The sequence below is a fragment of the Phocoena sinus genome, chromosome 19 (genome assembly GCF_008692025.1).
Source record: "Phocoena sinus isolate mPhoSin1 chromosome 19, mPhoSin1.pri, whole genome shotgun sequence".
Lineage (NCBI taxonomy): Eukaryota > Metazoa > Chordata > Mammalia > Artiodactyla > Phocoenidae > Phocoena > Phocoena sinus.
This window is the reverse complement of record NC_045781.1, coordinates 57,424,722-57,450,742: the sequence shown is the minus strand read 5'-3', so window position 1 is coordinate 57,450,742 and position 26,021 is coordinate 57,424,722. Positions and strand designations below refer to the sequence as shown.

The 26,021-nt window shown below is 49.3% G+C and overlaps 1 protein-coding gene across 1 annotated transcript in view; it reads left to right on the top strand.

The window, feature by feature from the left end:
- Positions 1 to 3,828: 3,828 nt before the first annotated feature.
- ZCCHC14 (zinc finger CCHC-type containing 14) overlaps positions 3,829 to 26,021 on the top strand; it is a 57,639-nt gene continuing 35,446 nt past the window's right edge. The window contains exon 1 of the mRNA XM_032612615.1: positions 3,829 to 4,392. Within this exon, the coding sequence (XP_032468506.1) occupies positions 3,829 to 4,392 (564 nt within the window). The remainder of the gene's footprint in view (positions 4,393 to 26,021) is intronic.

The following is a 26,021-nucleotide window of genomic DNA, read 5'->3' as shown; positions in this document are numbered from 1 at the left end:
ATCTCTTGTCTGAGCCTGGTCCCTGCCTACTGAGGTAATTCAACAGCGTCACTGATTCAGATGCAAGAATAGCTTATTGCAAAATCATTTGGGGAATTTTGGGTGAACCCCAAATCTTTCTCTTTCTCAAAGATAATATTAAAGTGATTTCTGCTCCACCCCAGCTCTATGGAAAATGCAGGCAGACACATTGTCCTACTGTAGCCCGAGAGCTCTCCTAGACCGCACTGTCATCCCTGGGCCCTGTGTCAGGCACAGGTATGGCAGGTATGGCCTGAAGGAGCGAGTGAGCCTGCTGTCCTGCTCAGCGTTGGGTGGGGAATCTCTCCCTGCTGAACACACAGGCCCACCTCCCTGTTACCTGCAGCCCCCTTTCTCTCACATGGAGGGATGCCCCTTCAATCTCCTCCCATGGGTCCCCGGCCTCTCTACTTTGTAGCAGCTGGAGAAACACTCAAGTCCCAGTGGAAGCCAGGGGTCACCTGCTGCAGAGCAAGGGAAAGTGAGAAGCTCCAAATAGCCCAGGGCTGGAGGCTGTTTCAGGGAAGGATCCCCGGGTGGCTGGGAGAGCAAGGAGAGCAGAGAAAACAGAGAAAACTGCAGCCTCAGGGCCGGCTGGGAGTCAGTGCCCACTAGCTCCGCTCCCAGGAGGCCCCTGGGGAAGGGAACAGTGTGCGGAAGGGAAAGCTCCCTTGTGGACTGGTGGCCCAGCTGCTTCACAGCAGGGACTCCAGGCCATCGGTTCCTTAGAGTCGGGGGGCCTGGGTCTCATTTCTCCTTAGAAGCCCCAAACCCTTAGTGGGGTCTGGTCCAGCAGGGCAGGGATTTAATATCTGTTGAATTAAATTGAGCTAGACTGAAGGTGAGGGGGAAACAACACTGTATGAGTTTCCTGGGGCTGCTGTAACAACCACAAACTTGGTGGTTTAACGCAACAGAAATGTATTCTTTTACAGTTCTGGAGGCCAGAAGTTCAAAGTCAAGGTGTCCGCTGGGCCATGCTCCCCCTGAAGGCTCCAGGGGAGGGTCCTTCCTGCCTCTTCCAGCTCCTGGTGTCTCCAGGTGTCCCTTGGCTCCAAAGCTCTGCCTCTGTCTTTGCATGGCTTTTTCTCCCCGAGTCTCTGGGTTTTTTCTGTCTCTTACAAGGACACTCTCCTTTAGGGCCCACTCTAGTCCATGATCTCATCTTGATTCTCATCTGAATTATAATTACAAAGACCCTATTTCCAAATAAAGTCACAGTCTGAGGTTCTGGGTGAACAAGACCTTTTGGGGGACACCCTTCACCCCAGTGCATACATTAAATAGCAAACAGCACAGGCAGAAGTGGCAAGAAGGCGGCTGGGAGCTGGGAGACCTTGATCCAGTTACTTGTGGCTCAGTTGTACCAGCTGTCAAGGGCTCCCATTAGCATCTCTGACCTCCACTGCCAGCTGGGAGGCGGGGTTCCCGGCTGCTTTTTACAAATGAGGAAACTGAGGCTCAGAGGGGTTGAATGTACGGCCAAGGTCACACAGCCCGCTAGAGCTGGGAGTAGAATCCAGGTCGACTGGCACTGGAGCTTAGGGATTTCACAGCCATGAAGGGCTGGGTTTGAGGAAAACCCCAGCACCAATAAGGTCCCAAGATCTTTCCATTCCAAGGAACTAAATTTATCAAAAAAAAGCAAAGGTGAACTGTTTTGGTTTTCATGTTCCTTCACTTCCTCATGTCGTAGATTTTGGAATGCGGCCACTTCCCTGGAATCACTTGAGAAAGTGAGGTCGAAGAGAACAAGGATTAAATTATTCGTAGAAATTAGTCTGTACTGGGGAAGTAAGGTGCAGAGACCCAGCTGGACCCAGCCTTGCCCCTGCTGCCTATGAGGACCTAATACACTTGGGAAGCTACACTGACCTTCACCTGGATGCCTGCTCCTTCCCGCAATGGCCAAGAACACCAGGTGGTTCAGGGAAGATTTGTCCCAGGAGTGGAGGGGGTGGGGGATTGGGAAGCAAATCTTCTCCCCCCACCCCAAGTATGGCTCTGCAATGTCTGTTCAACTTTGAAGTCCAGAGGTTGCAGAACGTCTTGTTAGGAAGTTTCTAGCACCTTGGACCATGTCCTGAAGAAATGCATTCATTTATTCAATCAATCTCTATTGTGTACTGCCCAGGACCAGGTTGTCAGCTCCAAAGGCGGGAGGGCAGGCTTTGTTCGCAAGGGGCCCCCCAGGGCTCAGAACCTGGCGTCCACCAGGCCCCCGTTGAGCTGCTGAACAAATGCAGGAACAGGCCCCGTCCTAGACCACAGGACGTCAGAAGAAAGGTTCTACTGAACGGGCAGGGAAGAATGAATTTCTTGCTCCCGGGCCTCGGTTTCCTTATCTGGAGATGGCGGACCGCTGCCTGCAGCTGTAGGGTTATAGGTGGCTGGTCCACCAGCTTCTCCCCCGCCTGTTCCCCAACCCAGAATCCGTGCCAATGCAAATGCTCCCTGACCCTGGCCGGTGTGCTTGCATCCTCTCGGTTCCCAGAGCTGAGGAAGTAACCCGCTGAAAGGAGGCCGACTTAATGGCTCAATTTGGATGAGGTTTTCGTACAGAGCTTGTTCCCGTCACATCTCAAGGCAGGCCAGCCGCCTCAGAGGTGAGGGCGCCGGGCCTCTGTGAGCTCACGACCTTCTCACGGGCCCCGGGGACGGTTGTCATCACCCTCATTTTCGGGGGAGGCGCCCAGGGCTCAGAGAGGCCAAGCGACTCGCCCAAGGTCACACAGCTTCGCAGAGACAGAGGGGGGATGGGGACGCGGGTCTCTGGAGCCCCGCTCCAGCGGCTTTTCGAAGACACTCGCTACCTTCCTACTGTGACGCTCAGGAATAAAACGGGAAGCCCGGCCTCCCGCTTCCACCTAAAACAAGGCTCCACGCAGATCTGTATGAACAAAAGCAACCAGAAATCCGCCTCGGGTTTTCGGTCCGCCCGGCCCGCCGGCCAATTGACTCCGCCGGCAGCCGCGGGGCAGGCCGGGGCGGTTCCAACGTGATCGACAGCCCCAGGGAGGCGCGGCCGGGTCAGGGGCGAATCGGATTGGGGACCCGGAACAATCATGGGCAGAGAAGGCGCAGCCCGAGCCAATCAGCTCGGGGGGCGGGCCCGGCCGCCTGGCTGTCGTGAGAGGCGGCCTCCCCGCCCACTTGCGCCTTGTCCCGGCGCTCGTCAGCTGCGAACGCGGCGCTCGGCCCGGATCCGTCCGCGGCGCTGGGAGCAAAGGCGCGAGGCCGTGGCAAGTGCCGGCGCAGATCCCTCCGCCGCCCGCTCCCGAGCCCGCTCCGAGCGCCGCTCCCGAGCCGCCGCGGCCTCCGTCCCGGGTAACGGCCGTCGGCCCAGCGCGGCGGCGCGGCGGCATGGCCCGGGCGGCTCCGTCGGGGGGCGGCCCGCAGTGACAGACCCTGCGGCGCGGGGGGAGATGGGGGCGGCCGCCTCCCGGGCGACGACGACGACGACGAGGAGCAGCCGCCGCCGCCGCCGCGCACCGGCCGCCGCCGGGGACGGGCGCGGGCCAGGAGCCCGCCCGTGAGCGGGGGGCCCGAGGCCGATCGTCGCCCCCGGCCGCCCCGGCCGCCCCGGGCCCCCCCGGCGCCCCGCGCGCGCCCGCCCGCCGGCCCCTGGCGGGGGTCTCGCCCGCGCCGCGCGCCCCCGGCCCCGGCGCGGCCCTCGGCGCCCGGCCGCCCTCGCCCTCGCCCGGCCCCGGCCGCGCCCCCGGCCGCGCCCGCCCGCGCCCCCGGCCCCGGCCTCGGCCCCGGGCGGCGGCCCCCGGCCCCGCGTGGCGGCGCGGCGCGGGCGGCAGCATGGTGGAGAAGCGCTGCCCGTTGCAGAGGGACGGCGTGTACCGCTGGTTCTCGGAGCTGCCGTCGCCGCAGCGCGTAGAGTTCCTCTGCGGCCTGCTGGACCTGTGCATCCCGCTCGAGCTGCGCTTCCTCGGCTCGTGCCTCGAGGACCTGGCCCGCAAGGACTACCACTCGCTGCGCGACTCGGAGATCAAGGCCAACAACCCGGCCGACCTGGGCAGCCTCACCAACCTGACAGACGAGGTGGTGCGCAGCAAACTGCTCGTGTCGCTGGCGCTGCTGGGCTCGGAGCAGCGCGAGGCGGCGGGCGTGCTCTACCGCACGCTCACGCACATCGACTCCATCATCCACAACTACGGGCTGCAGCTCAACGAGGGCCGCACGGGCGATGAGTTCCTGCTGCTCTTCACCATGGCCTCCAACCACCCGGCCTTCAGCTTCCACCAGAAGCAGGTGCTGCGCCAAGAGCTCACGCAGATCCAGAGCAGCTTGAGCGGCGGCGGCGGCGGCGGCGGGGGCCCCGGAGGCAAGAGCGCGCTGCCCACATGCCCGGCCTGCCACAAGGTGCGTGCCCGCGCCCCAAGCCCCCGCCTGAACCCCAAACCTCACACCTCGCTCCCCAAGCCCCCACTGGCACCCCACATCACCGCAAACCCCTACCCACACCCCAGGCTTCCGCCCAACCGTCTCCTCGCCACCCCAAGCTTCCACCCCGCACTTCACTCCGTGTCCCACGTCTCCCTCCTGCACTTCAGACCCCACCCTCACCTCAACCCCCTGTTCCCTCCTTGCACTCCAAACCCGCACCCCTAGACCCCGCCCGGCACCCCACGCCCCCTGGGGCCCGTCGCACCCGCCTTGCTCGGGGCCCGGGGGAGGGGGCTCTGGGACTGGGGAAGGGCGCACCGGGCAGAGTTCGCGGCCCGCCGGGCCTTCGGTACACGTCTTCCGCGGGAAGCTGGAAGCGCGATAAGGCCTTTGTCCCCTTCATCGGGCTCTTGGGCGACAGATAACCGTTACACATTGTGTCCTCTTGGTTTCTCCAAATCTGGTGTTTATTATCAGAAAAGGAAGCCGCTAGTGAGGTGGAGATTAGAAGGCGCTGTAACGATAGGAGACGTTCGCGGGGTGCTGTGCTGGGGCTCCCACGGCCTAGGTGTCCATTTCCCCTGGAGTGGTGGGGTCGGCGTCGCCCCGAGGAGGTTAGGGTCGGCGTGGGCCGCAGGCCGCCATGGGCCGCAGGCCGCCGTGTGCACGTGTGTCAGTGTGTGCGTGTACATGAGTACACGTCTGCTTGAGTGTATGTGCATTGTGCGTATACGTGAGTGTGTGCTCACGTATATATGTGTATAGAGTGTATATGTGTATTTCTGAATGTGTACGTGTGTCTGTATTTATATTGTGTGTAAGAACAGGGCTGTTGTAACAGATGGAAAAGCAGGTTTGGAGCCTTCAACGCATGTGAAACAGTTATTTCTCCGTGACCCGCCTTCCTTTTTACAAACAACTCCAAGGCTGATTGAGAGTCCAACTAGGATTAGTTAAAAGATCTCCTGTCTCCAAATTAAACAGGAAGGGCAGAGTGGTCATTCAGTTAGAAATGTGAACTTTTGTCTAGATGTTTAAAAACTATGTAAACACAAAGCATTTGGGGCTCCAATGTCTTTTTAACAGCCCCCTGGGACCCTGTGCCAGAATTGTGCTCCAAGCAAAAGGATTTATCTTTGACCACGTGTGTTGTGTGATTTAGGATTAAAACTGACTTTCTTTGGTAGTAAAAGATTGCAGTCATACCAGTAGTCTAAGTGCTTTTTGATAGTGTCTCCGCTGTCTGAAACTAAAGCTTTGTTTCTCTGGTTTGCTAGTGGTGGTTTTTTAAGCTCTTTCAACTGTGGATTGTGGCTTTTAATGATTTCCTTTGAGACGGGGTTGTGATACCTACATTGGTTGGTTTTTTTTTTTTTTTTTTTTTTTTAGCTGCATTGGGTCTCCATTGCTGCACGCGGGCTTCCTCTAGTTCGCGCGATCAGGGGCTACTCTTCCTTGTGGTGCGTGGGCTTCTCATTGCGGTGTCTTGTTGTGGAGCGCAGGCTTCAGTAGTTGTGGCACGCAGGCTCAGTAGTTGTGGCTCACAGGCTTTAGACTGCAGGCTCAGTAGTTGTGTTGCACGGGCTTAGTTGCTCCGTGGCATGTGGGATCTTCCCGGACCAGGGCTCGAGCCCGTGTCCCCTGCATTGGCAGGCAGATTCTTAAACACTGTGCCACCAGGAAAGCCCCCCTACATTAGTTTTTAACTTGTATCTTTTTGAGATATGAACCACCTCTGAGACTTTGGTTTCCTGTTTTAAGCGTGTGTTCAAATCCCATCCTAAAAATGTTTTTCCAGCCATGACAAAGGGAAAGCAGGGCCCTATTAAGATGTGGTTGTCCACAGGGCACTCAGTAGGCTCTGGGGTGCTGGTGTTCATGGGGCTTCAGTCCCTGGTGGCCAGTGTCATGAGGTCTCAGTCCTCTGTTTGTGTTAGTAAACACTGGTAGTGTCGTATTCACCTCTTGGAGGGGATTCCTTTGTGTTATACGGATGAATCACTTTATAAAAGCAGAAGATGGCGATTGTTTTGGCGGGGCAGCGAGGTAAAGCTAGAACAAAAATACCTTTTTTAAGAGAGACTTTTTGTCAAGCCAGAAACCCCTTTGATGAGATGCAGGGGCTCGGAATTGACCAGCTGTGTGACCTTGGCCAGAATCCTCTCTCCTCCTGGTTTTCCCTTTTGGGGTGGAAGGCAGGTTACCTGTCTCATGGGCTCGTTTGGAGGGTTCCATGAGGTACCATGTGAAGCGCCCAGGAGATGTTCTATGAGTGCTCTCTTGGCCTTGTCCTCTCTGGCTTTCCATAGAGGAGTGCTAACTTCTTTTTTGGCTGCAATGCTGGGCTTGTAGGATCTTAGTTCCCCGACCAGGGATGGAACCCCGGCCCCTGACAGTGAGAACGCCAAGTCCTAACCACAGGACCGCCAGAGAATTCCCTAGGAGTACTAACTTAAGCAAGGCACGCTGTCAGGGAGTGAAATATTTATGTTTTGGAGTTTTGGTGTTTTCTAAGTTGATTTTTGAATGCGTAGTTACTTGGAGCTGGCTTTTTTGTTGTTGTTCTGTTCATCCGTGGGAAATTGGAGAATTTTGCCTGACATTTAATAATGAGGTTATAATGAGGGACCTTGGGGCCATCGCTTCCATGTTTCAGAAACAATTATGGTGTCTAGTTTTTTTATATATAAATTTATTTTATTTTATTATTTACTTTTGGCTGCATTGGGTCTTTGTTGCTGCGCGTGGACTTTCTCTAGTTGCAGTGAGCAGGGGCTACTCTTCGTTGTGGTGTACAGGCTTCTCATTGTGGTGGCTTCTCGTTGCGGAGCACGGGCTCTAGGCACGTGGGCTTCAGTAGTTGTGGCACACAGGCTCAGTAGTTGTGGCTCACGGGCTTAGTTGCTCCACGGTATGTGGGATCTTCCTGGACCAGGACTTGAACCCATGTCTCCTGCATTGCCAGGTGGATTCTTAACCCCTGCGCCACCAGGGAAGCCCATGGTGTCTAGTTTTACCTGGTACATCCCCTGTGTCACTGCTGAACTTAACTTCACTCATATTCATTTAACTTTCTGTTCCTTTGCTGCTTTCAAATTTATGCCTGACGCTGATGCACAAGTCCTGTGAAATCTAACAAGTACGCCTTTTGCCTTGTTAGTATCCCTAAATCTAATATTTAGTGCAGTCCTGAAAAAGCAGCCCCTTAAAGCTGTGTTTGCATTTCTTTTGTAAGGCGTTGTGTTTTGTTCTGAACTCTTTGAGCTTAGAGACTTTGTGTTTATCTTTTAGAGATAACGATGTTGATTGTTTTTTATTCTTTATCCTATTTAAAGGGACATACTTCTTGTAATTAAATTTTCTGATATAGTATTTGCAGTTCCTTCTCCAAAGTCTCACTGGGTTATTTTAAAATTCTTCTTGCTCCAAGGACTTGTAGAAGAAGTTTAAAAGTGTGAAGAATGTAAAATAGACATTTTTACTTTCAGAAAGGAAGGTGTTCATAGGCTAGAGGGAGAGTGGGTGGCTTCCCTGCGCTCAGTACCTAGGTGCTGCAGGTGTGCAGTGCGAAAAACTGTCTTTCCCTTTTATTTAATTATAAAGCCATAGTTTGGGGAAAAGTTTAAATTTATCCTTTACCATCTTTTCTATGTATAAGTGATAAAGTGCTGTGGCATATGCTTATTTATTTATTGAGACTTAATTCGCATATCATGAAATTCCCTCCTCTGAAGTGTATAATTCAGTGGTTTCTAGTATATTCAGAGTTGTGCAGCCATCACCACTGTCTGATTCCAGAACATTTTCATCACCCCTAAAAGAAACCTGTACCTATTTGCAGTCACTTCCCATTCACCCTCCCCCACCGGTGACAACCACTAATCCACTTTCTGTCTGTGGATTTGCCTGTTATGGGCATTTCATGTGAATGGGATCACACACTAGGTGGCTTTTTGTGGTTGGCTGCTTTCACTTAGCTTACTGTTCTCAAGGTTCACTCATGTTCTGTGTAGCCTGTGTCAGCACTTCACTCCTTCCAGGTTGAATAATTTCTGTGGTGTGGCTCTACCCCGTTTTGTCTGTCCATCCATCAGTTGATGGGTTTGTGAGTTGTCTCTGGTGCTTGCTTCTGGACTTTTTCATTCACGGCTAGTAGGCTGGTGTCGTTATCCCTTCCACCTAACACTTGCTCAGTCGTCTCCGGAGTGTCGCCCACACACGGCCGTCCGGAGGGACCTGGCTCTCACGTTAAGAGTCCACCCGGCGGATTGCTGGGACCGGCAGGTCTGTCCCTGGCCTCCCAGAGGAACTGCAGTGAGAGGTGGCAGAGGCCACTCTGCTCTCAGCACTGATGGTCAGCTCCGTGGTCACGCTGTGAGCCCCTCCTGCCCTCCCGTTCCGGAATCCCCGTGATCAGGATCCTCACGGACCTATTTCCAGAGGGCGTCGAAACTGTGTCTAAGTGCTTAGTGCAGGAGTGTGGTGGGTGGTGGCCCTTCTCTGGGTGTGTGTCCTGTGGTACAGCTCCGGAGTCCTCCTCTGGGGGCTGAGTGCCCGAGAAACTTGGGGTCCACGCAGATACGGCGAACAAACCTGCTAATAATCTCTTGCCCAAGGCAGGCGAGAGCTTGCTTTGTCTCGTTGCTTTTCGTAAGCTGTTGGAAATGGTTGCAGTTCAGAGGTGAGACACCTGGTGGTTTATGTGCTGTAGAAACGGCTTCCTCTGGTTTCTCCTTTAACCCTAAACCCTGGACTGTTGGAGCTGAAAGTAGTCTGAAACCACAAGAAGGGACTTTGCCTGGAATTGCTGTTGTTCCCACTCAGGTTAAAGGAAGAGCTGTGCCTGGAAGGCCAGTGCGGCTCCCTGTTCACACTTGTTCCAGGCAGCTGAGGTCCAAGGTCACCAGTCTCCACGCAAGTCTGCCTTCCTTCATCACGCTGCAGGAGAGGGTGTCCTGAGAGGGATTGGAGTTTTTTTTTTTTTGGCCAGCTTTTATAGGTCCCAAAGAGTGTCCTCTTTTTGTAGTGAAGTATGTGATGAGGAATTGAGACATCCTGGGGTACAGGTTTAATTGCTTTTCTGCTGCTGGTATGTTCATTGAAAATGAAGACCCCTCACCTGTCCTTGGAGTCGCAGTCCTGCTGTTTTTCTCCTGTATAATGGCTCAGCTTGTGTGGCACTTTAATGACTGTCTTTTGCCCTCAGGTTAATTTAAGGCTGTTTACTTTGACACGAGCTAGTTAGCATTTGCTTTATTTAACTCAGCAAACATTTTTGAGTTCCTGTTCCACCTGTGTTCTGGAGTATAGTTGTAGAAGCTGGAAGTGTCATGTCGTACTAGGGTGTGATGAGCGATGGGGTAGCATTACTGATACAAGTTAGAACGTAATTGCAGGTGGCCGTCAACATTAGCCCTGTTTCTGCAGTTTTTGAAGTTCATTGTTCACTTAGGCTTTATTGTACCCATCTTTCTTCTCAGTCCTGTATACTTTATTTACCTTCCTTTTGGATTGAGGACATTTTGGATTAATATACGTGTTTTCCCAACAAATTCACTTCCGAGTTTTCCAACTTGAAAGGAAGCTAGGAGAAGGGACCCGAGCTGGTACATCCTTTCTGTTTGCTAAATCGTTGACTGCTGACCTCCTTAGAGGCTGTTAGTAAATCAGAGGAAAAAATTTATCACATCTAGGAAAAACAGTCTCTACTAAAGTATTCTTTTTATTTTTTCCTGCCTTAGATGGATTGGATTTTAGAAAAAAAGATCCTTTGGGTATCCTTTTTTTTTTTTTTGAGAACCCTCCTCAGAACACTGCTTGTCTCCGTAGTTTGAGTAGGAACTGTTGCCCCAAGTTCACTAACTGGTTTACAGATTATTGAAGGGTTTCTGATGTTTGACTTTACTCTTGACATATACAGTTTAGAAATCAGTTTCAACCAGGCAGCTTTTCTCCAGTCTCTGTAGCGGTTTTGTGGGACCCTCCCTATTTATAATAGCCACTCTATTTTATGGCTGCCCTGTGAGACCTAACATATTATAGCAGCGTTTCCTGTCAAAAGTGAAAAGCAATTATCAAGAACTAATAAAATATTTGGTTAATTCTCAAGCAGTCTGTTTTGTTTTGGGTTAGAAGGCCTGACGTTATTTAGAGTGAAGAGAAGACAAAGGCAAGACCCACTATCTTCCAAGTAATTGCTAATTTCACATAATCTCTTTGGCACAGTATATGGCCGGGACCTCAGAGGCAGGGCCAATGGACGCGCCTCTGGGGGTTGGAGCTTCGGGTGGATGTTTTGGGGCAGAGGTTGCCTTTCTGTCCCAGGCAGTCCCTCTGTCTCTGTTCTGGTCACGTCTGCCTGTTTCCTCAGGGACATCGTTAGGTCACGTGCTGCGCTTTGCTATTTCCTGACCTCCCCACCTCCCCACAGCAACCTTTGACCTCCACTGTTTTCCCACTTGGAGCATCAGCCCTTTCGTGGAAACAGCGAGACCCTTCCTTCCATGTGTCCCCTCCGTCATCCGCTCACGTCTTGGTTCCTTTGTGACCAAGTCCTGCCCCAGAACAGCCAGCAGGCCTGCGCTCCAGGGAGAGCCCATTTTTAACAGTTTGGTGTGAATCCTTCTGATGTTCTAATGCCTATATAAATATATACTTATGTATTCTTTGAGAACATCATATATACATAATTAAATACAAATAGGATCTCCCATACATGCTATTCTGCCCATGTGTGCGTGCGCACACAGACACACACACACACACACCCAGTGGTAGAGAATACAGCCAGCCTCCTGGAACCTGGCTTCTGCCCCCAGCCTCTTCAACTAGAACAGTTTTTATTAAAGGGAACCCAATAAATCTTTTAAATTAAAAATATTTTAATAGGTAATGAGAAGTACAAAGAAAATTGAAAAGCTACAAAAGAATATTCAATGAAACATCCCCTTCTTGCTCCTCCCCCATCCCCCATGCAATCAGAGGAGGACACACAGGACATTTCAAGGTTCCTTTCCTTTACCTGGTTGTTGATACCTTTTATATCACATTAAAAAAACAAGTTTTTGGTTTTTTGTTTTTTTTTTCCCCAGGAACCCATGCAGTTCCGTTCCCCTCTTTGTTCCTTGTAGAACCTTCTAGAAAGACTCTGTGTTTACAAATAGGTAACTGGTGTCTTGCTGCACACACAGGTCTGTCCCTCGTTTGCTTCTCTCGGCGACTTTCTTGATGAGCGCTCTCACGTCAGTCCGCAGAGCTGCTTCATTCTGTTTTGTGGCTGCCCTGTGTGCCTCTACAGCTGAGCACTGTCCCCATCTTACTGGTACAGTGTCTGTCCCTTCCATTCCACGCACGCGCCACCTGCATGTGGCCTTTCACATGTTGGTAAGTGTGTCTCCAGAGCAGAAGCCTGGACGTGGGGTTGGTGGCAGGTCACATGGTCTGCGCTTATGTAATTATTTGGGGTGTTGCCGAGCTGCACCTTGTGGGACCTCCACAGCGTGTGTGAGCACCTGTCTGCGTCCCTCCCCTCCTGCGGGGCGTCAGCGCACCACTGGCTGCTGCCGGGCACTTAGGCGAGGAATGCTGCTCAGTGCAGGGACATGTTTGCGGGTGATCCATTTTATTTATCTTTGTTGAGCTCTCCGTATCCTTTGCCCCTTTCTGTTGGGTTGTTGATCTTTTCTTTATTGTTTTTTAGGAGCTCTTTAAGTTTCAAGGAAATTGTCCTTTTGTCTTTAGTGGAAGTTGTAGGTATTTGTTTTCCAGGTTTGGGTTTTTTCCAAAAGACTTTACTATGCAGTTTTTATTGTTTGTTTGTTTGTTTGTTTGTTTTTAATGTCATTCTTACCAGTCTCGTTTGGCTTCTGGGTGTTGTGTCCCAATTAGAAATGCAGTGTACATAATGTGTCGTGCCTAGTACTATACATATGCATAGATTGTGCTCATATACACATCATGCATTATACATGATAACCATTCCCGGTGGTGTCTCCTTACGAAACTCGTGTGGTTTCTCATTTTACATTTAACAGATCCATCTGGAGTTTATTTGGTGTAAGGTACAAAGCTGGGTTTATATTTTCCAGATGACCACCTAGTTGTCCCAGTGCCATTTGTTGAATAATGCATCCTTTCGCTCTCAGATTTGAAGTGCTGTCTATTACGATACTGCGTATTTCCCAAGTATGTTTCGGTTTACTTCTAGACTCTCTATTGGGTCTCACTGATGTCTTTATCTTGATGACCTCTTATTTGCCAGATTCGTTGGCTACTTTTCAGCCCTTATCCTTCTCATCTCTCATTTGTTCTGTGGGTTCCCTGCACAGTGAAATTCCCCAGGGGATGGTGTTATTTATTTTATTTTTTTTTAAACAAATGGGGCTGCTGAGATGCTGGGTTAAAGGGTCTGGGCGGGGCCTAGTCACCCGCTGCCTGGGAGCCGGGCCCCCTCCCTTACTTCTCTGGCACCGCCGACTTCCTCCTGCTTCTATGAGCATTTGTTTTCCGTTTCTCTCCTGCTTTCCTGCCCTTTTGATGATGGTATTCCTCAGGCTTCTCTCCTCCTTTCTCTTCTCTTGTTACTTTATAATTCATGACATATTGAGCTGTGTTTTTGCCACTCTCTCTGGTTACCCCCAAATCTCTAACTAACTGGGACTGAGCTGCAGCTGGGTGTCCCAGGGAGCTCAGTGTGCCCAGAGGCAAGGTCCTCTCTTCCCATCCTTTACTGCTGCGCCCTTGTCCTGATCCCCAGCCAGGAGCCCACGCCTGCTTTCTCATTTTCAACCAGCTTGTTCTCAGGTCCCAAGCATCTCCATAGACTTACTGTTCTCCATCGGCCCTGCCGCAGCCCGGGTCAGCGTTGGTTCTGTCTGTCTGTCTGTCCCTTGCTCTCTCCCCACCTCACCTCTCCCTAACACACTTGGCATGATGGTTACATCTGTGGGACACTCCTTAGTAGGTGGATTTGGGGTGGTTTATCAGGGATTCAGGGTACAGATTAAAGCCATCTTCTGGGGACAAGCACAGCCCTAGCCCCACGCGGCCCCGCCTCATCCCAAGTCAAGAAGCAGACGGGAATGTGAGTGAGTGACGACCTCTTTGTAGAATTAACTGATGCCATTGTTTTAAGTCTACAAGAGGCAACTTTATAACTTCTCTCTTTTGTTTTTTGGTTAAATTTAAAACGGAAATTTCGGTACCTTAACTCCTTTTAGAAATAACAGTGACATGTTCAGGTGCCGACCTTAACCTGGTTGTAGTCTAGTACCACACCTACTCGTCTCCCTGGCCTGGGTCTGTGTACTGCAACACCCCGTAGTCTCCCTGGGCCCCTCTTAGCCTCTAACGGCAGTTCCCAGGGTGGCACAGGAACGGTCCTGGTAAGATGCCCGTAGGAGGGTTATTCTCTGGCACGCAGTTCTCAGCGTGGTGTGCTGCGTCCCTTGTGATCTGCCCCTCGCCTGGCTATATTCAGCTCTTATATTGCTCCTGTTCGCTGTGTTGCCTCGTTGCCCTGAGCCTTTGCAGATGCTGTTCTCTCAGATGGGACACCTGCTGCCTGGGGCACCCTAGCCCGCACTTCCTGGTGCACACGTATTAAATAAGGCTTCTTCTGGCTCCTGCTGGCCTAGCCCTTACCCTACTATAGTAGGGTTCTTTAAGTTTTCATCACCAAACTTTGCCTTATTGGAGGGCAGAGACTGTGTCTCTGTCTTTCAATCCCAGAGGCCAGCGGTCCCTGCCACCTAGGAGGAGCTGTGTCCTGAGAGTCTGTGAAAACCCAGTGGAAGGGACTTGTTGATGTTTATGAAAGCCCCCCCCACCCCCCCCAGTGAAAACCTTTTCTTCCTTAGTGCTTTTCCTCTCTATGGCCCTATTAGTAATATCTGTTACCAACTCACACTCTCCATAGCCTTTATCCAATGGCTGTTTCTCTTACGCATTACACAGCCGTAGATTCTAGTGAAATTTTAACATCTGTATCCTACTTGGTTTTTTTTCAAAAGCCAGCGTGCAAAAGCTTCTGTTGGGAGAAACTCTCTGAATGGGATGGTTTGGCTTTACATTACGCTGTGACAAAACTAAGTTTATGGACAAGTACACCCAGAGCTGGGGAGGAGGTGAGAGCTGTGGACAGGGCGTGTGGTCGTCCGGTGCTCTGGTGGGCTGGTCACTTGTGGAGCCGTGCACGTGGATCAAGTCGTCTTGGAGAGGTAGCTTAGAGCTTGTGTCTCTAAACGTAAGGCTCTTTCGCTGTTTTCCTTTAGTGTTTGCAGAATTGTAAATCATGGTAAGCCTAGATGTTTTTTAATGTGCTATAGAACGGCAGTAAACCGAGCGACTGTTATCATCCCAGTTGTTAGTTTATATGTCTTTTATGCTTTAAACACTGACATCAGATTCATTATAAGAAGGGAGCATTATAGCATCATTTCCTAGTTATTTGGGTCTTTTACATAAGAACTTCAGTAGAATTACTAGAAAGAAATTGTATCCTCAATTTTCTTACTGATTCACAGTGAATCTAATTAAAACATGTATATGTAGGAACTACTTCTAGAAATATTATAGTCTAGACTAGAAAAAATAACTTTGAAAAAGGAGGAGAATTAATTTGTGGGGAAGAGAAACAGTCCCTTCTCCCATCACATTTGGGCATTTTAATAAAAATTAAAAGCTTGGGAATAATGGTAACAACCTAGCTATAATAAAGTCAATTAAATTAATGACATACTCTGAGCGTACTGGGTGTTGAGGTTGTGTGGGAAGCGCTGGGTGGTGCGTGTACTCCACCTGGACGCAATTAAGTATTAAAATACTCTCCGGAACTCCGCTCTTCCCTGTGGGAGGATGATCCTCCTGTCGCCAGCTTCCTGACAGAGTATGTTTCTGGTACGGGTACTTTGCAGGCTGGGATTTTTCTGAAAACACTTATTTTGTGTGGGTTTTTTCCTGTACTTTAAAGCCTGGGTGTGAAGCTCGTGAACCAATGTGCTGTTCATATTCGTGTTGGGGAGGCTGATTTCCCAATCACAATGACTCTCTTTCTTTCAGAATTGTTAGGAAAGAGATGAGTAGAGGACAGGGAGCACGCACACAAGAGGGGTACGTGCCCTGTGCGGGGCACTCTGCAGGCTGCTTCTCATGTGTGTGCGCGGTCTTCCCAGTGAGCCTGTGAGGGAGGTTCCATCCCATCCCGTCCTGTCCCCGTTCTGGCAGCAAGGAGACAGACACAGGGCTTAAGGCTGCGTAACTTCAGAGGTGACATGAGTAAGGGGCTGTGTGTATTATGTGACACCAAAATTATGTTAAAAGTGGTGGGCTTTTTTACTTCATCGTTAAAAGTGAGAGGAAAACCCTGAAGAATATGAAATGAGAAGACAAAGGAGGCTAAGCTCTGTGGCTCATGGAGTAGGAAGTAGGAGGCATTGGCAGTTATGTGAGCTGCGGGCGCCCAGCCACCTCTGGGCGGCTCTGATTGCTCCTCGGAACCTTTTGTCATAGTGATGTGGTTCTTCTCCCAGCCACCCGACCCCTACTCATTCATTTTTATTCTTTCAGTAGCCTTTCGTTGATATCCTCAGTATTACAGCTCAGTGTATGTATAGTTTAGTTTAAAGGTAAAACGTACATTCTGTGACTTGCACACTTTTTTTTTCCTGTTTTAACTTTTTTTTTTTTTTTTTTTCCGGTACGCGTGTCTCTCACTGTTGTGGCCTCTCCCGTTGCGGAGCACAGGCTCCGGACGCGCAGGCTCAGCGGCCATGGCTCACGGGCCCAGGGATCCTCCCGGACCGGGGCACAAACCCGTGTCCCCTGCATCGGCAGGCAGACTCTCAACCACTGCGCCACCAGGGAAGCCCTAACCATTTTTTAATTTAATTTAACTGATTTATTTTTTATCATCTTTACTGGAGTATAGTTGCTTTACAATGCTGTGTTAGTTTCTGCTTTTTAACAAAGTGGATCAGCTATATCCCCATATCCCCGCCCTCTTGCGTCTCCTTCCCACCCTCCCTATCCCACCCCTCTAGGTGGTCACAAAGCACCGAGCTGATCTCCCCGTGCTATGTGGCTGCTTCCCACTAGCTAGGTATTTTATATTTGCTAACCATTTTTTAAAATTGGAGTATAGTTAATGGACAATGTTTTGTTAGTTTCAGGTGTACAGCATAGCGATTCACTTATACATACATAAATTCTTTTTCAGATTCTTTTCCATTATAGATTATTACAAGGTACTGAATATAGTTCCCTGTGCTATACAGTAGGCCCTTGTTGTTTACCTGTTTTATATACAGTAGTGTGTGTATGTTAATCCCAACCTCCTAGTTTATCTATACCGTCCCCCTGTCCCGCCGCCCCGCTGTCCCCTTTGGTAATCATAAGTCTATTTCTGTTTTGTAAGTAAGTTCATTTGTACCATTTTTTAGATTCCACATATAAGTGATATCATATGATGTTTGTCTTTCTTCGTCTGACTTCACTTAGCATGATAATCTCTAGGTCCATCCATGTTGCTGCACGTGGCGTTATTTCATTCTTTTTTATGGCTGAATAATATTCCATTGTGTGTGTATACCATATCTTCTTTACCCATTCATCTGTCGATGGACATTCCGTGTCTTGGGTATTGTAAATGTGCTGCTATGAACATTGTGGTGCATGTATCTTTTTGAATTAGAGTTTTCATCTTTTCTGGATATATGCCCAGGAGTGGGATTGCTGGATCATATGATAGCTCTGTTTTTAGTTTTTAAGGAATCGCCATACTGTTCTGCATAGTGGCTGCACCAATTTACATTCCCACCAAGAGTGTAGGAGGGTTCCCTTTTCTCCACACCCTCTCCAGCATTTGGTATTTGTAGGCTTTTTGATGATGACCATTCTGACGGGTGTGAGATGATACCTCATTGTAGTTTTGTTTTGCATTTCCCTAATAATTAGTGATGTGGAGCATCTTTTCATGTGTCCGTTGGCCATCTGTATATCTTCTTTGGAGAAATGCTTATTCAGGTTTTCTGCCCATTTTTAAAAAAAATAAATTTATTTATTTTTGGCTTTGTTGGGTCTTCGTTGCTTTACGCGGGCTTTCTCTGAGTTGTGGCGAGCAGGGGCTACTCTTTGCTGCAGTGTGCGGGCTTCTCATTGCAGTGGCTTTCTTGTTGCGGAGCACGGGCTCTTAGGTGCACGGGCTTCAGTAGTTGTGGTGCACGGGCTCAGCAGTTGTGGCGCACGGGCTTAGTTGCTCGGCAGCATGTGGGATCTTCCCAGACCAGGGCTCGAACCTGTGTCCCCTGCATTAGCGGGTGGATTCTTAACCACTGCACCATCAGGGGAGTCCTTCTGCCCATTTTTTTGATTCGGTCGTTTGCTTTTTGGATATTAAGCTACATGAGCTGTTTGTATATTTTGGAAATTCATCCCTTATTGGTCGCACTGTTTGCAGATATTTTCTTCCACTCCATAGGTTGTCTTTTCGTTTTGTTTATGGTTTTCTGTGCTGTGTAAAAAGCTTTTAAGTTTAATTAGATCCCATTTGTTTATTTTTGTTTTTATTTCCATTATTCTAGGAGACAGATCAAAAGAATACTGCTATGATTTACGTCAAAGAGTGTTTTGCCTATGTTTTCCTCTAGGAGTTTTATAGTATCCGGTCTTACATTTAGGTCTTTAATCCATTTTGAGTTTATTTTTGTGTATGGTGTTAGAGAATGTTCTAATTTCATTCTTTTACATGTAGTTGTCCAGTTTTCCCAGCACCACTTATTTAAGAGACTGTCTTTTCTCCATTGTATATTCTTGCCTCCTGACTGTAAGTGTGTGGGTTTATTTCTGGGCCTTTCGTTCTGTTCCGTTGATCTATATTTCTATTTTTGTGCTAATACCATTACTGTTTTGATTACTGTAGTTTTGTAGTATACTCTGAAGTCAGGGAGCATGATTCCTCCAGTTGCATTCTTCTTTCTCAAGGTTGTTTTGGCTATTGAGGGTCTTTTTTGCTTCCATACAAATTAAAAAGTGTTTTGTTCTGTTTCTGTGAAAAATGCCGTTGATAATTTGATAGGGATTGCATTGATTCTGTAGATTGCCTTGGGTAGTGTGGTCATTTTAACAATGTTAATCCTTCCAATCTGAGAACATGGTATATGTTTCCACCTGTTTGTGTCGACTTCAGTTTCTTTCATCTTGTAATTTTCAGAGGACAGGTCTTTTGCCTCCTTTGGTAGGTTTATTACTAGGTATTTTATTCTTTGTGATGAGATGGTAAATGGGATTGTTTCCTTAATTTCTCTTTCTGATATTTCATTGTTAGTGTATAGAATTGCAACAGATTTCTGTGCATTAATTTTGTATCCAGCAACTTTACCAAATTCATTCATAAGCTCTAGCAGTTTCCTGGTGGCATCTTTAGGATTTTCTATGTATAGTATCCTGTCATCTGCAGAGAGTGACAGTTTTACTTCTTTTCCAATTTGGATTCCTTTTATTTCTTTTTTGTCTCTGATTGCCATGGCTAGGACTTCCAAAACTACACTGAATAAAAGTGGTGAGAGTGGGCATCCTCGTCTTACTCCTGATCTTAGAGGAAACACTTTCAGCTTTTCACTGTTGAAAATGATGTTGGCTGTGGGTTTGTCATCTATGGTCTTCATTATGTTGAGGTATATTCCTTCTCTGCCCACTTTGTGAAGAGTTTTTATCATAAATGGATGTTGAATTTTATCAAAAACTTTTTCTTCATCTATTGAGATGATAATATGGTTTTTATTCTTCAATTTGTTAACGTGGTGTATCACAAAATGCACACATTTTAAGTGTATCATGTGAGTGAGTGAGTGTTGTTCACCACTTGAGTTTTGGTAAATGAATGAACCCCTACCAAGATACAGAACATTACTATCACCTCAGAAAATGTCCTCATTCTTTTTTGGGTCAGTTCCCACCTTTACTGCCACCAAACCCTGCTATCTCCTACCTCCTGCCTTTTTTCTTGTTTTTCTCTTCTATTTTTCCCCCACCATTGATTAGTTCCACCTTCTCTGGAACTTCATTTAAGGGGACTCATAGACTCCATTTGAGCTATGGGCTTGCTTTGTTGCACGATTTTTAGTGGCTGGTCCAGGGGTTACTGAAGTTTCACAGTCTGCCTTCCTGGAGTTCATGTGGAGAGTGAGAATCTTGCAGTTGTATTGTACCCATAAGGTTTCTCTGTCCTTCATGCTGTGGTTAAATATGTATTGCTTCTATATAGGCTGTTTAGTCCTACAATATATTTTTTGCTTTAATAGGAATATATATTTTTTAAGTTAAGATAAAATATAGTCTTTTACGTTTACCCACATATTTGCCATTTCTTACAGAAGAACCGGTTTGTTACCATATCCCTTCAGTCTGGAAATCTTTTCTTCAGCATGTTTTGGAGTGCAGGGCTGATGGCAAGAAATTCTCTGTTTTCTTTTATCCAAAAATGCTTTGTTTTGCCCTGTATTGTTAAAGGGTGTTTTCACTGGATGTAGGATTCTTTGTTGACTGTTCTTTTTCTTCTAGCTTTTAAAAGAGTTGAGACATGTCTTCTGGCCATCATTCGTTTTATGGTTCTGTATCCAAAGTGCTCTTTTCCTATGGCTGGTTTCAAGATCACCTCTGGCTTTGGTATTGGAGCAGCTTGACTGTGTTGTTTTCTTGAATTTATCTTGTTTGCTGTTCTTTGAACTTCCTGGATCTGTAAATTTATGTCTTTTACTAAATTGGGGAGATTTTCAGCCATAATTTCTCCACGGTTTTTCCTGTCTCCATCTCTCTTTCCTTCTGGGACTCTAGCTGCAGGTATGTTAAACCTTTTGATATTATTCCACAGGTCCTGGAAGCTTTGTTCTTCTTTTTTTTTTTTTTTCCCCAAAATATTTCTCTCTCTCTGTGTTTTGGATTGGACGCTTTCTGCTGATCTGACTTGAAGTTCACTGACTTTTCTGTTAATTCCAAACTGCTGTTAAGGCCATCCAGTGGATTTTTTATTTCAGAAATAGCACTTTTTGTTTTAGAATTTCCATTAAATTTTTTTTTTGTTATTCTAGGACAATTTTTTAGAGCACTTTTAGGTTCCCAGAAAAATTGATCATAATCACCCAAAGTCCACAGTTTACGTTAGGGCTCACTCTTGGTGGTGTATGTTTTATAGGTCTGGACAAATGTGTAATGACGTATATCCACTGTTACAGTATAACAGAGTATTTTCACTGTTATTAAAATCCTCTGTGCTCCACCCATTCATACCCGCCCGCCCCCCCCCCCCCCATCCCCTGGCCACCACTGATCTTTTGACTGTCTCCATAGTTTTGCCTTTTCCAGATGTCACATGGTTGGGATCAGACGGGCTTCTTCACTTAGGAACATGGATTTAAGCTTCCCCCACGTCTTTTCCTGGCTGCAGAGCTCATTTCTCTACAGAGCTGGGTCATAGTTTGTTGTCTGGAAGTTCACAGTTGATTTATCCATTCACTTACTGAAGGCCATTGGTTGCTTCCTGAGTTTCCATTTTTAGAAACAGTTTCTGTTTGTCTCCTGAGATCTCCTCTTTGGTTCGTATACCATGGGCATATTTTCCCTCCCGTCCCGGAGCCTCGTTACAGCAGCCGCTTCTCGCCCCTTGCCTCGGGCCGCAGCTCCGGCTCATCTTGTGCCTGCCCTCCTTTTCTCTCTCTGTGGGTCTCGTTTTCGTTTCTTTATGTGGCCAGTAATTACGGATCGCTTCTTGGACTTTGTGTGTGAGGCGTTGTAGAAACTCTGGATTTTGTTCTGTCCTCCTGAAGGGTGTTGGCGCCCAGTTGCGTTTGTTTGGTGTGGTGGACCTGGCTGGGCTCCTCCCAGGCCCTCTCCGGTGTCCGCTGGCTGCTGCGGTCCGTGCAGCTGATTGGTCCTGGGGTGACCGCCAGGAGCCTGCCCTTGGTGCCCGGCTCAGGGCTCACGCGGAGCGTGGGCGGGAGTCATATGCAGGATTTGCTGCTCCACTTCCGGGCGCTGTCCTTTCGGGGTTTCCCTCTCGCTTTCCAGCTGCTGGAGTCCCCCAGCATTCCGATCTCTGGCTCTCCGGGTTGGTGAGACTTGGGGCCCTCCCTGAGCTTCAGCTGCTCTTCTCTCTGGTGCGGCCTAGGCCTGCTGCACAGGAGTTCACCCGTGCACGTCTCGCTTCCAAGCTGAGACCTCCCCCTGGTTTCTCCTGTGTTTGGTTTTGTTGGTTCATTGTTTTATATGCTTTCTCCGGAGCTTATGCTTATCTGCAAAATATTGCTCTGACTACTCAGCTGTTATTGAATGGAGAACCACCTGTGTTTTGTAATCCAAGTGCTGTGGTCAGTGTAGACCATGGGTCCAAGAAGGAGTAACGCTCCCCGAGGAAGTATAGCTGAGAAGGAGTGCTTCCCGCTTGCTGGGACTCGCGTCACTGTAAAGGTGAGGCTCTGGGCAGAGGCGGAGAAATGGGCTGGCCCGGTGCCTTGAGATTAGCGTGTCCTTTGGAGACTGCACATAGATGCTTGCTGAGGTGTTCTGGCACGCAGGGTGCTGAGGAGGGTCTGGTGTGTGAAAGGGCAGGCTCAGCGCCCGTACCCGTGTGCCTCTCAGGTGCAGGGTCTGCTGCCATCTGCGGCTGGAGGCGCCTCTTGAACTTCTTGACCTGAGTGTCTTCTCTGATCACGCGTTGGGCCCTTTCCGGCCTGATCTTTCCCTGAGCAGCTGCCTGGCCCTGAGCGGCTGAGCGGCTTGGCCGTGCTCGCAACAGGCGTCTGCTCAAGTGGCTCCCGTAGAAGTAACTCCCCAGGGCCTGTGTTACTCATGCTCTCTGGACCTTTGGTGCATCCTCTTCTTCGGCTGGGTGGCTGCTGCTCGTTTCCAGCTGCTTTGGGTGCCTGTTGTCCCCCATCCCGGATGCCCCAGTGTTCTGGACTGAACCCGTATCGTGGCTCGCACCCCGGGGAGTCAGACAGCAACCACTGGAACGTGTGCTGCTCTGCGAGGTTCATCTCTGGTGCTTGAATATTACGTCTAGAACCAAAATGGTCATTAGAGCCCAGTTTACTCATTATGACTAGACCTTGACTCAACGTTCTCAAAGAAAACCCCAATATTTAAGCACACTTCTGGCCAAAATGCGCACGCTAACGATATGGTGTGTAGTATGTGCACTTAATGTCAAAGGTCCTGAGGGTGAGAAGGACCGACTTCGGCCGTGATGTCCACGAGAAGAAACTCTACCTGAAACTGACATTGCCGTGCAGAAGACCGCAGCCCTGCATTTGAAGTGGTTTCCACGAGTACACCGGTCACATGCCTTACCTTTTTCCTAAAGGGAATGTATTTTACATTCAGTGTTGTCTTCAGCGTTTATTGAGATCCCACGTGGCTGTGCCTTTCGAAGTTCTGGGTTTAATAATACTCCTGCGTGACCCCTTGCGTCATTCGTGGTCCTCACCACTAACATTGCACCTTTCTTTCGACACCACTGTTTTTAATGCTCTCCTGCCCCTGCCTTAAATTTGCTGCCTGTTGTCTGTTCAGTTCTAGGAGAATACACCTAAGCTGTTGACATTGTTTAAAATAAACCTCTGAATGAGAGGCAGGCAGTGCGGCTGTCCAGACGAAGCCTGTCCTGCTACGCCCTGCGCCTCGGCCGTGTCACCAGCTGGACGATGGTGGCCCCTGCTAGGTGTCAGGCTCCGGGCGCCTTCCCCCACCGCCAGGCTCTGGTTTAACTGCCGGCTACCGGCTGCACGGTGGCCTGGAGTTGAATTTCTGAGCTTCCCGGTGTGCACAGTGAGGCTGGCTGCGCAGTGGGGCTGCACCGCCCTGAAGGCTGCTAGGGAAGAGCGTGGCTTTCGAGCCGCTTTGCTGGAACTCATCTGGTTACGTACTTGGTACCTTGTGCTGAGATTTTTGAGTGGTAATCGTTTTCTTCTCCCTCCTTTTCTCTTTTTTAATGAGCAGAGCCCTAGGGTAAGAAATACTAAAAGCAGTGTTTTTATGTGGAAAACGGTTTTTGGTTAGCTCTGGCTTCCGCTTGCCTAAGTCAGCAAATAACTTTCACTATTAAACTATTTTCTTGTTCTGGGTTTTAGAGACACATAATCACTATTTTAGTAAAATGCTTACAAATCACTTTTCTTCTTGATTTTATGTATTTTTTTCCCATTGACTTAGAAGTATTTAACATTGTTGTTCTTTCCAGTATAGAGGTGGTACTTGGAAAACACGTTGAAAATCAGGGACTCTGTTTGTAGTTGCTAGAGTTCATGCTTGTGCTTGGAGGTCCCTGGCGTTCATGAGCTTCGGCCAAGGAGGCCTTGCTGTCCACCTCTTGGAGACTCGGGGCCCCAACCCATCTGTCCCTGCTCCTGGAAGCCCTTCCTGCAGGTGTTTGCTTGGCTGACTCCCGGTCCCACGAGGCCTCAGCTCCGCCGTCCTCCCTAGACCACGGGGTTTCCTGTCCTGCCGGTGCTGCTCAGCACCTCCGACAGCTCCCAGACCGCTCCAGGCCTGGGGGGTGGGCAGGACAGCCGCGCAAGGGATGAGCAGCTGCGGTTTTAGAACTTGCTTTTGTTGGACTTTTTCATGCTGTTTGCATCTTGTAGGAAGGTGCTCTCGTTTAGACTTAGTATCTTTAACTTTTTCCCTAATTCTAATAGTGATTGTTCCTTCCAGAAAAATTGAAAAACAGAAAAGTATATTTTTAATCACTCAGATAGTAAATACTATTAAAATTATGGCGTGTTTTCTTATTTTTTCAGTGCCTGTAGTATATGTATCTACACAATTTATATATTACAAAATTCACACATCTAAGTGTGAGTGTTCTCCGTGCCTTTCATTTTCTGAAATTTTTTTTTGTGTGTGTGGTATGCGGGCCTCTCACCGCTGTGGCCTCTCCCGTTGTGGAGCACAGGCTCCGGACACGCAGGCCCAGCGGCCGTGCCTCACAGGCCCAGCCACTCCGTGACACGTGGGATCCTCCCAGATCGGGGCACAAACCCGTGTCCTCTGCGTCGGCAGGCGGACTCCCAACCATTACTCCCAAAGGCTGTGTAATATTTAATCATATGGATGTAAATTTATTTATTTATTTGGCTGCGTTGGGTGTTCGTTGCTGTGCGTGGGGTTTCTCTAATTGTGGCGAGGGGGTGTGCGGGCTTCTCATTGTGGTGGCTTCTCTTGTTGTGGAGCACGGGCTGTATGTGTGAGGGCTTCCGTAGTTGTGGCTCACGGGCTTAGTTGCTCTGCGGCATGTGGGATCTTCCCAGACCAGGGCTCGAACCTGTGTCCCCTGCATTGGCAGGTGGATTCTTAACCACTGCGCCACCAGGGAAGCCCCTGGATGTAAATTTATTTACGTACTTAAATACTAATCTTGCTGGATATTTATGTCATTTTTTTTCTTTTTCGGCCGTGCTGCACGGCTTGCGGGATCTTAGTTTACCAGGGATTGAACCCACACCCTCAGCGGTGAAAGCTCGAAGTCCTGACCCCTGGACTGCCAGGGAATTCCCTATTTTTGTCCTTCTAAAGCTAAGATGTACCTTCTTGCACACAAAGCTTTGTATCGCTGGCTATATTCTTAGGATAGATTCCTCCCAGCGGGACTAGTGGGTCCAGAGGGACAGATGTAAGAAAAGTCTGTTACGTGCACCTAATTGCTGTTGGGACACTTGCACCGATTTGCACTTGCTGGTTGGGGGTGAGATTGCTCGCCTGTGACATGTGAGCATTGCTCGTAAGGGCATTTGTCTACCTGTAGTTGCAGTGCGCTGGTCGCTTGTCACGGAAGAGTCCATCTGTAGGTGGAGTGTCTATTTAGAGGGGGAGGCAGCCCCCAGATTCCAGGGACGGGGATGTGGAAACCGTGGGGCTCCCTGGACCTGGACCCTGGGCGTGGTCAGCAGTGCAGCTTTGCGTGCTGTACTCGGGGTGCGGACAGTGGGGTCGAGCACAGACCCTGCCCCCGGATTCGAGGTCGCCCAGGGGAGCTTCTCTGCGGGACCTCGTGGGCATGTGTCGCCTCCACGTGTCCTCACAGCGCCGTGTGTTGGCACTTGAGCCTGTGTAATGGCCTTCATGGCTGGCCGGCACGTGCAATGGTCATAGTGCCGCTAACATCTCACTGGATCCTGGCTGTTTTTCCAGCACACTTAGCTACTTTAAGTGCTTTTCATTTAATTCTCACAAAAACCCTACGAGCTAGGTGCAGTGGAGGAAGCTGAACGTTGCCAGACGAAGTTTTGGCCATGGTGGCATGTTCAGCAGGCTGCAGCCGCAGCTGTGGAGCCGGAGCCGTGCACGAGATGGGGTCGAGGGGCTCCCGGCTGAGGGCACAGCTGGGGCAAAGGCCTCCCGGCCATCGGTCCCACCCGCGGTGGCCGCAGTGGATGGAGCGGAGGGGAGCCGTGGGGGTTGTCAGGGCCGTGACAGGAGCCAGACCCCGTGGGCCATAGGAGAGGCCGGCTGTGAAGGTGAAACGGGAGGTGAGCTGGCCGGCAAGCACGTCGGGCGTCGTTTAGAAATAGAGCCGGCTGCTTGCAGGAAAAGGGACTTTGAGCCTAATGGGAAACATC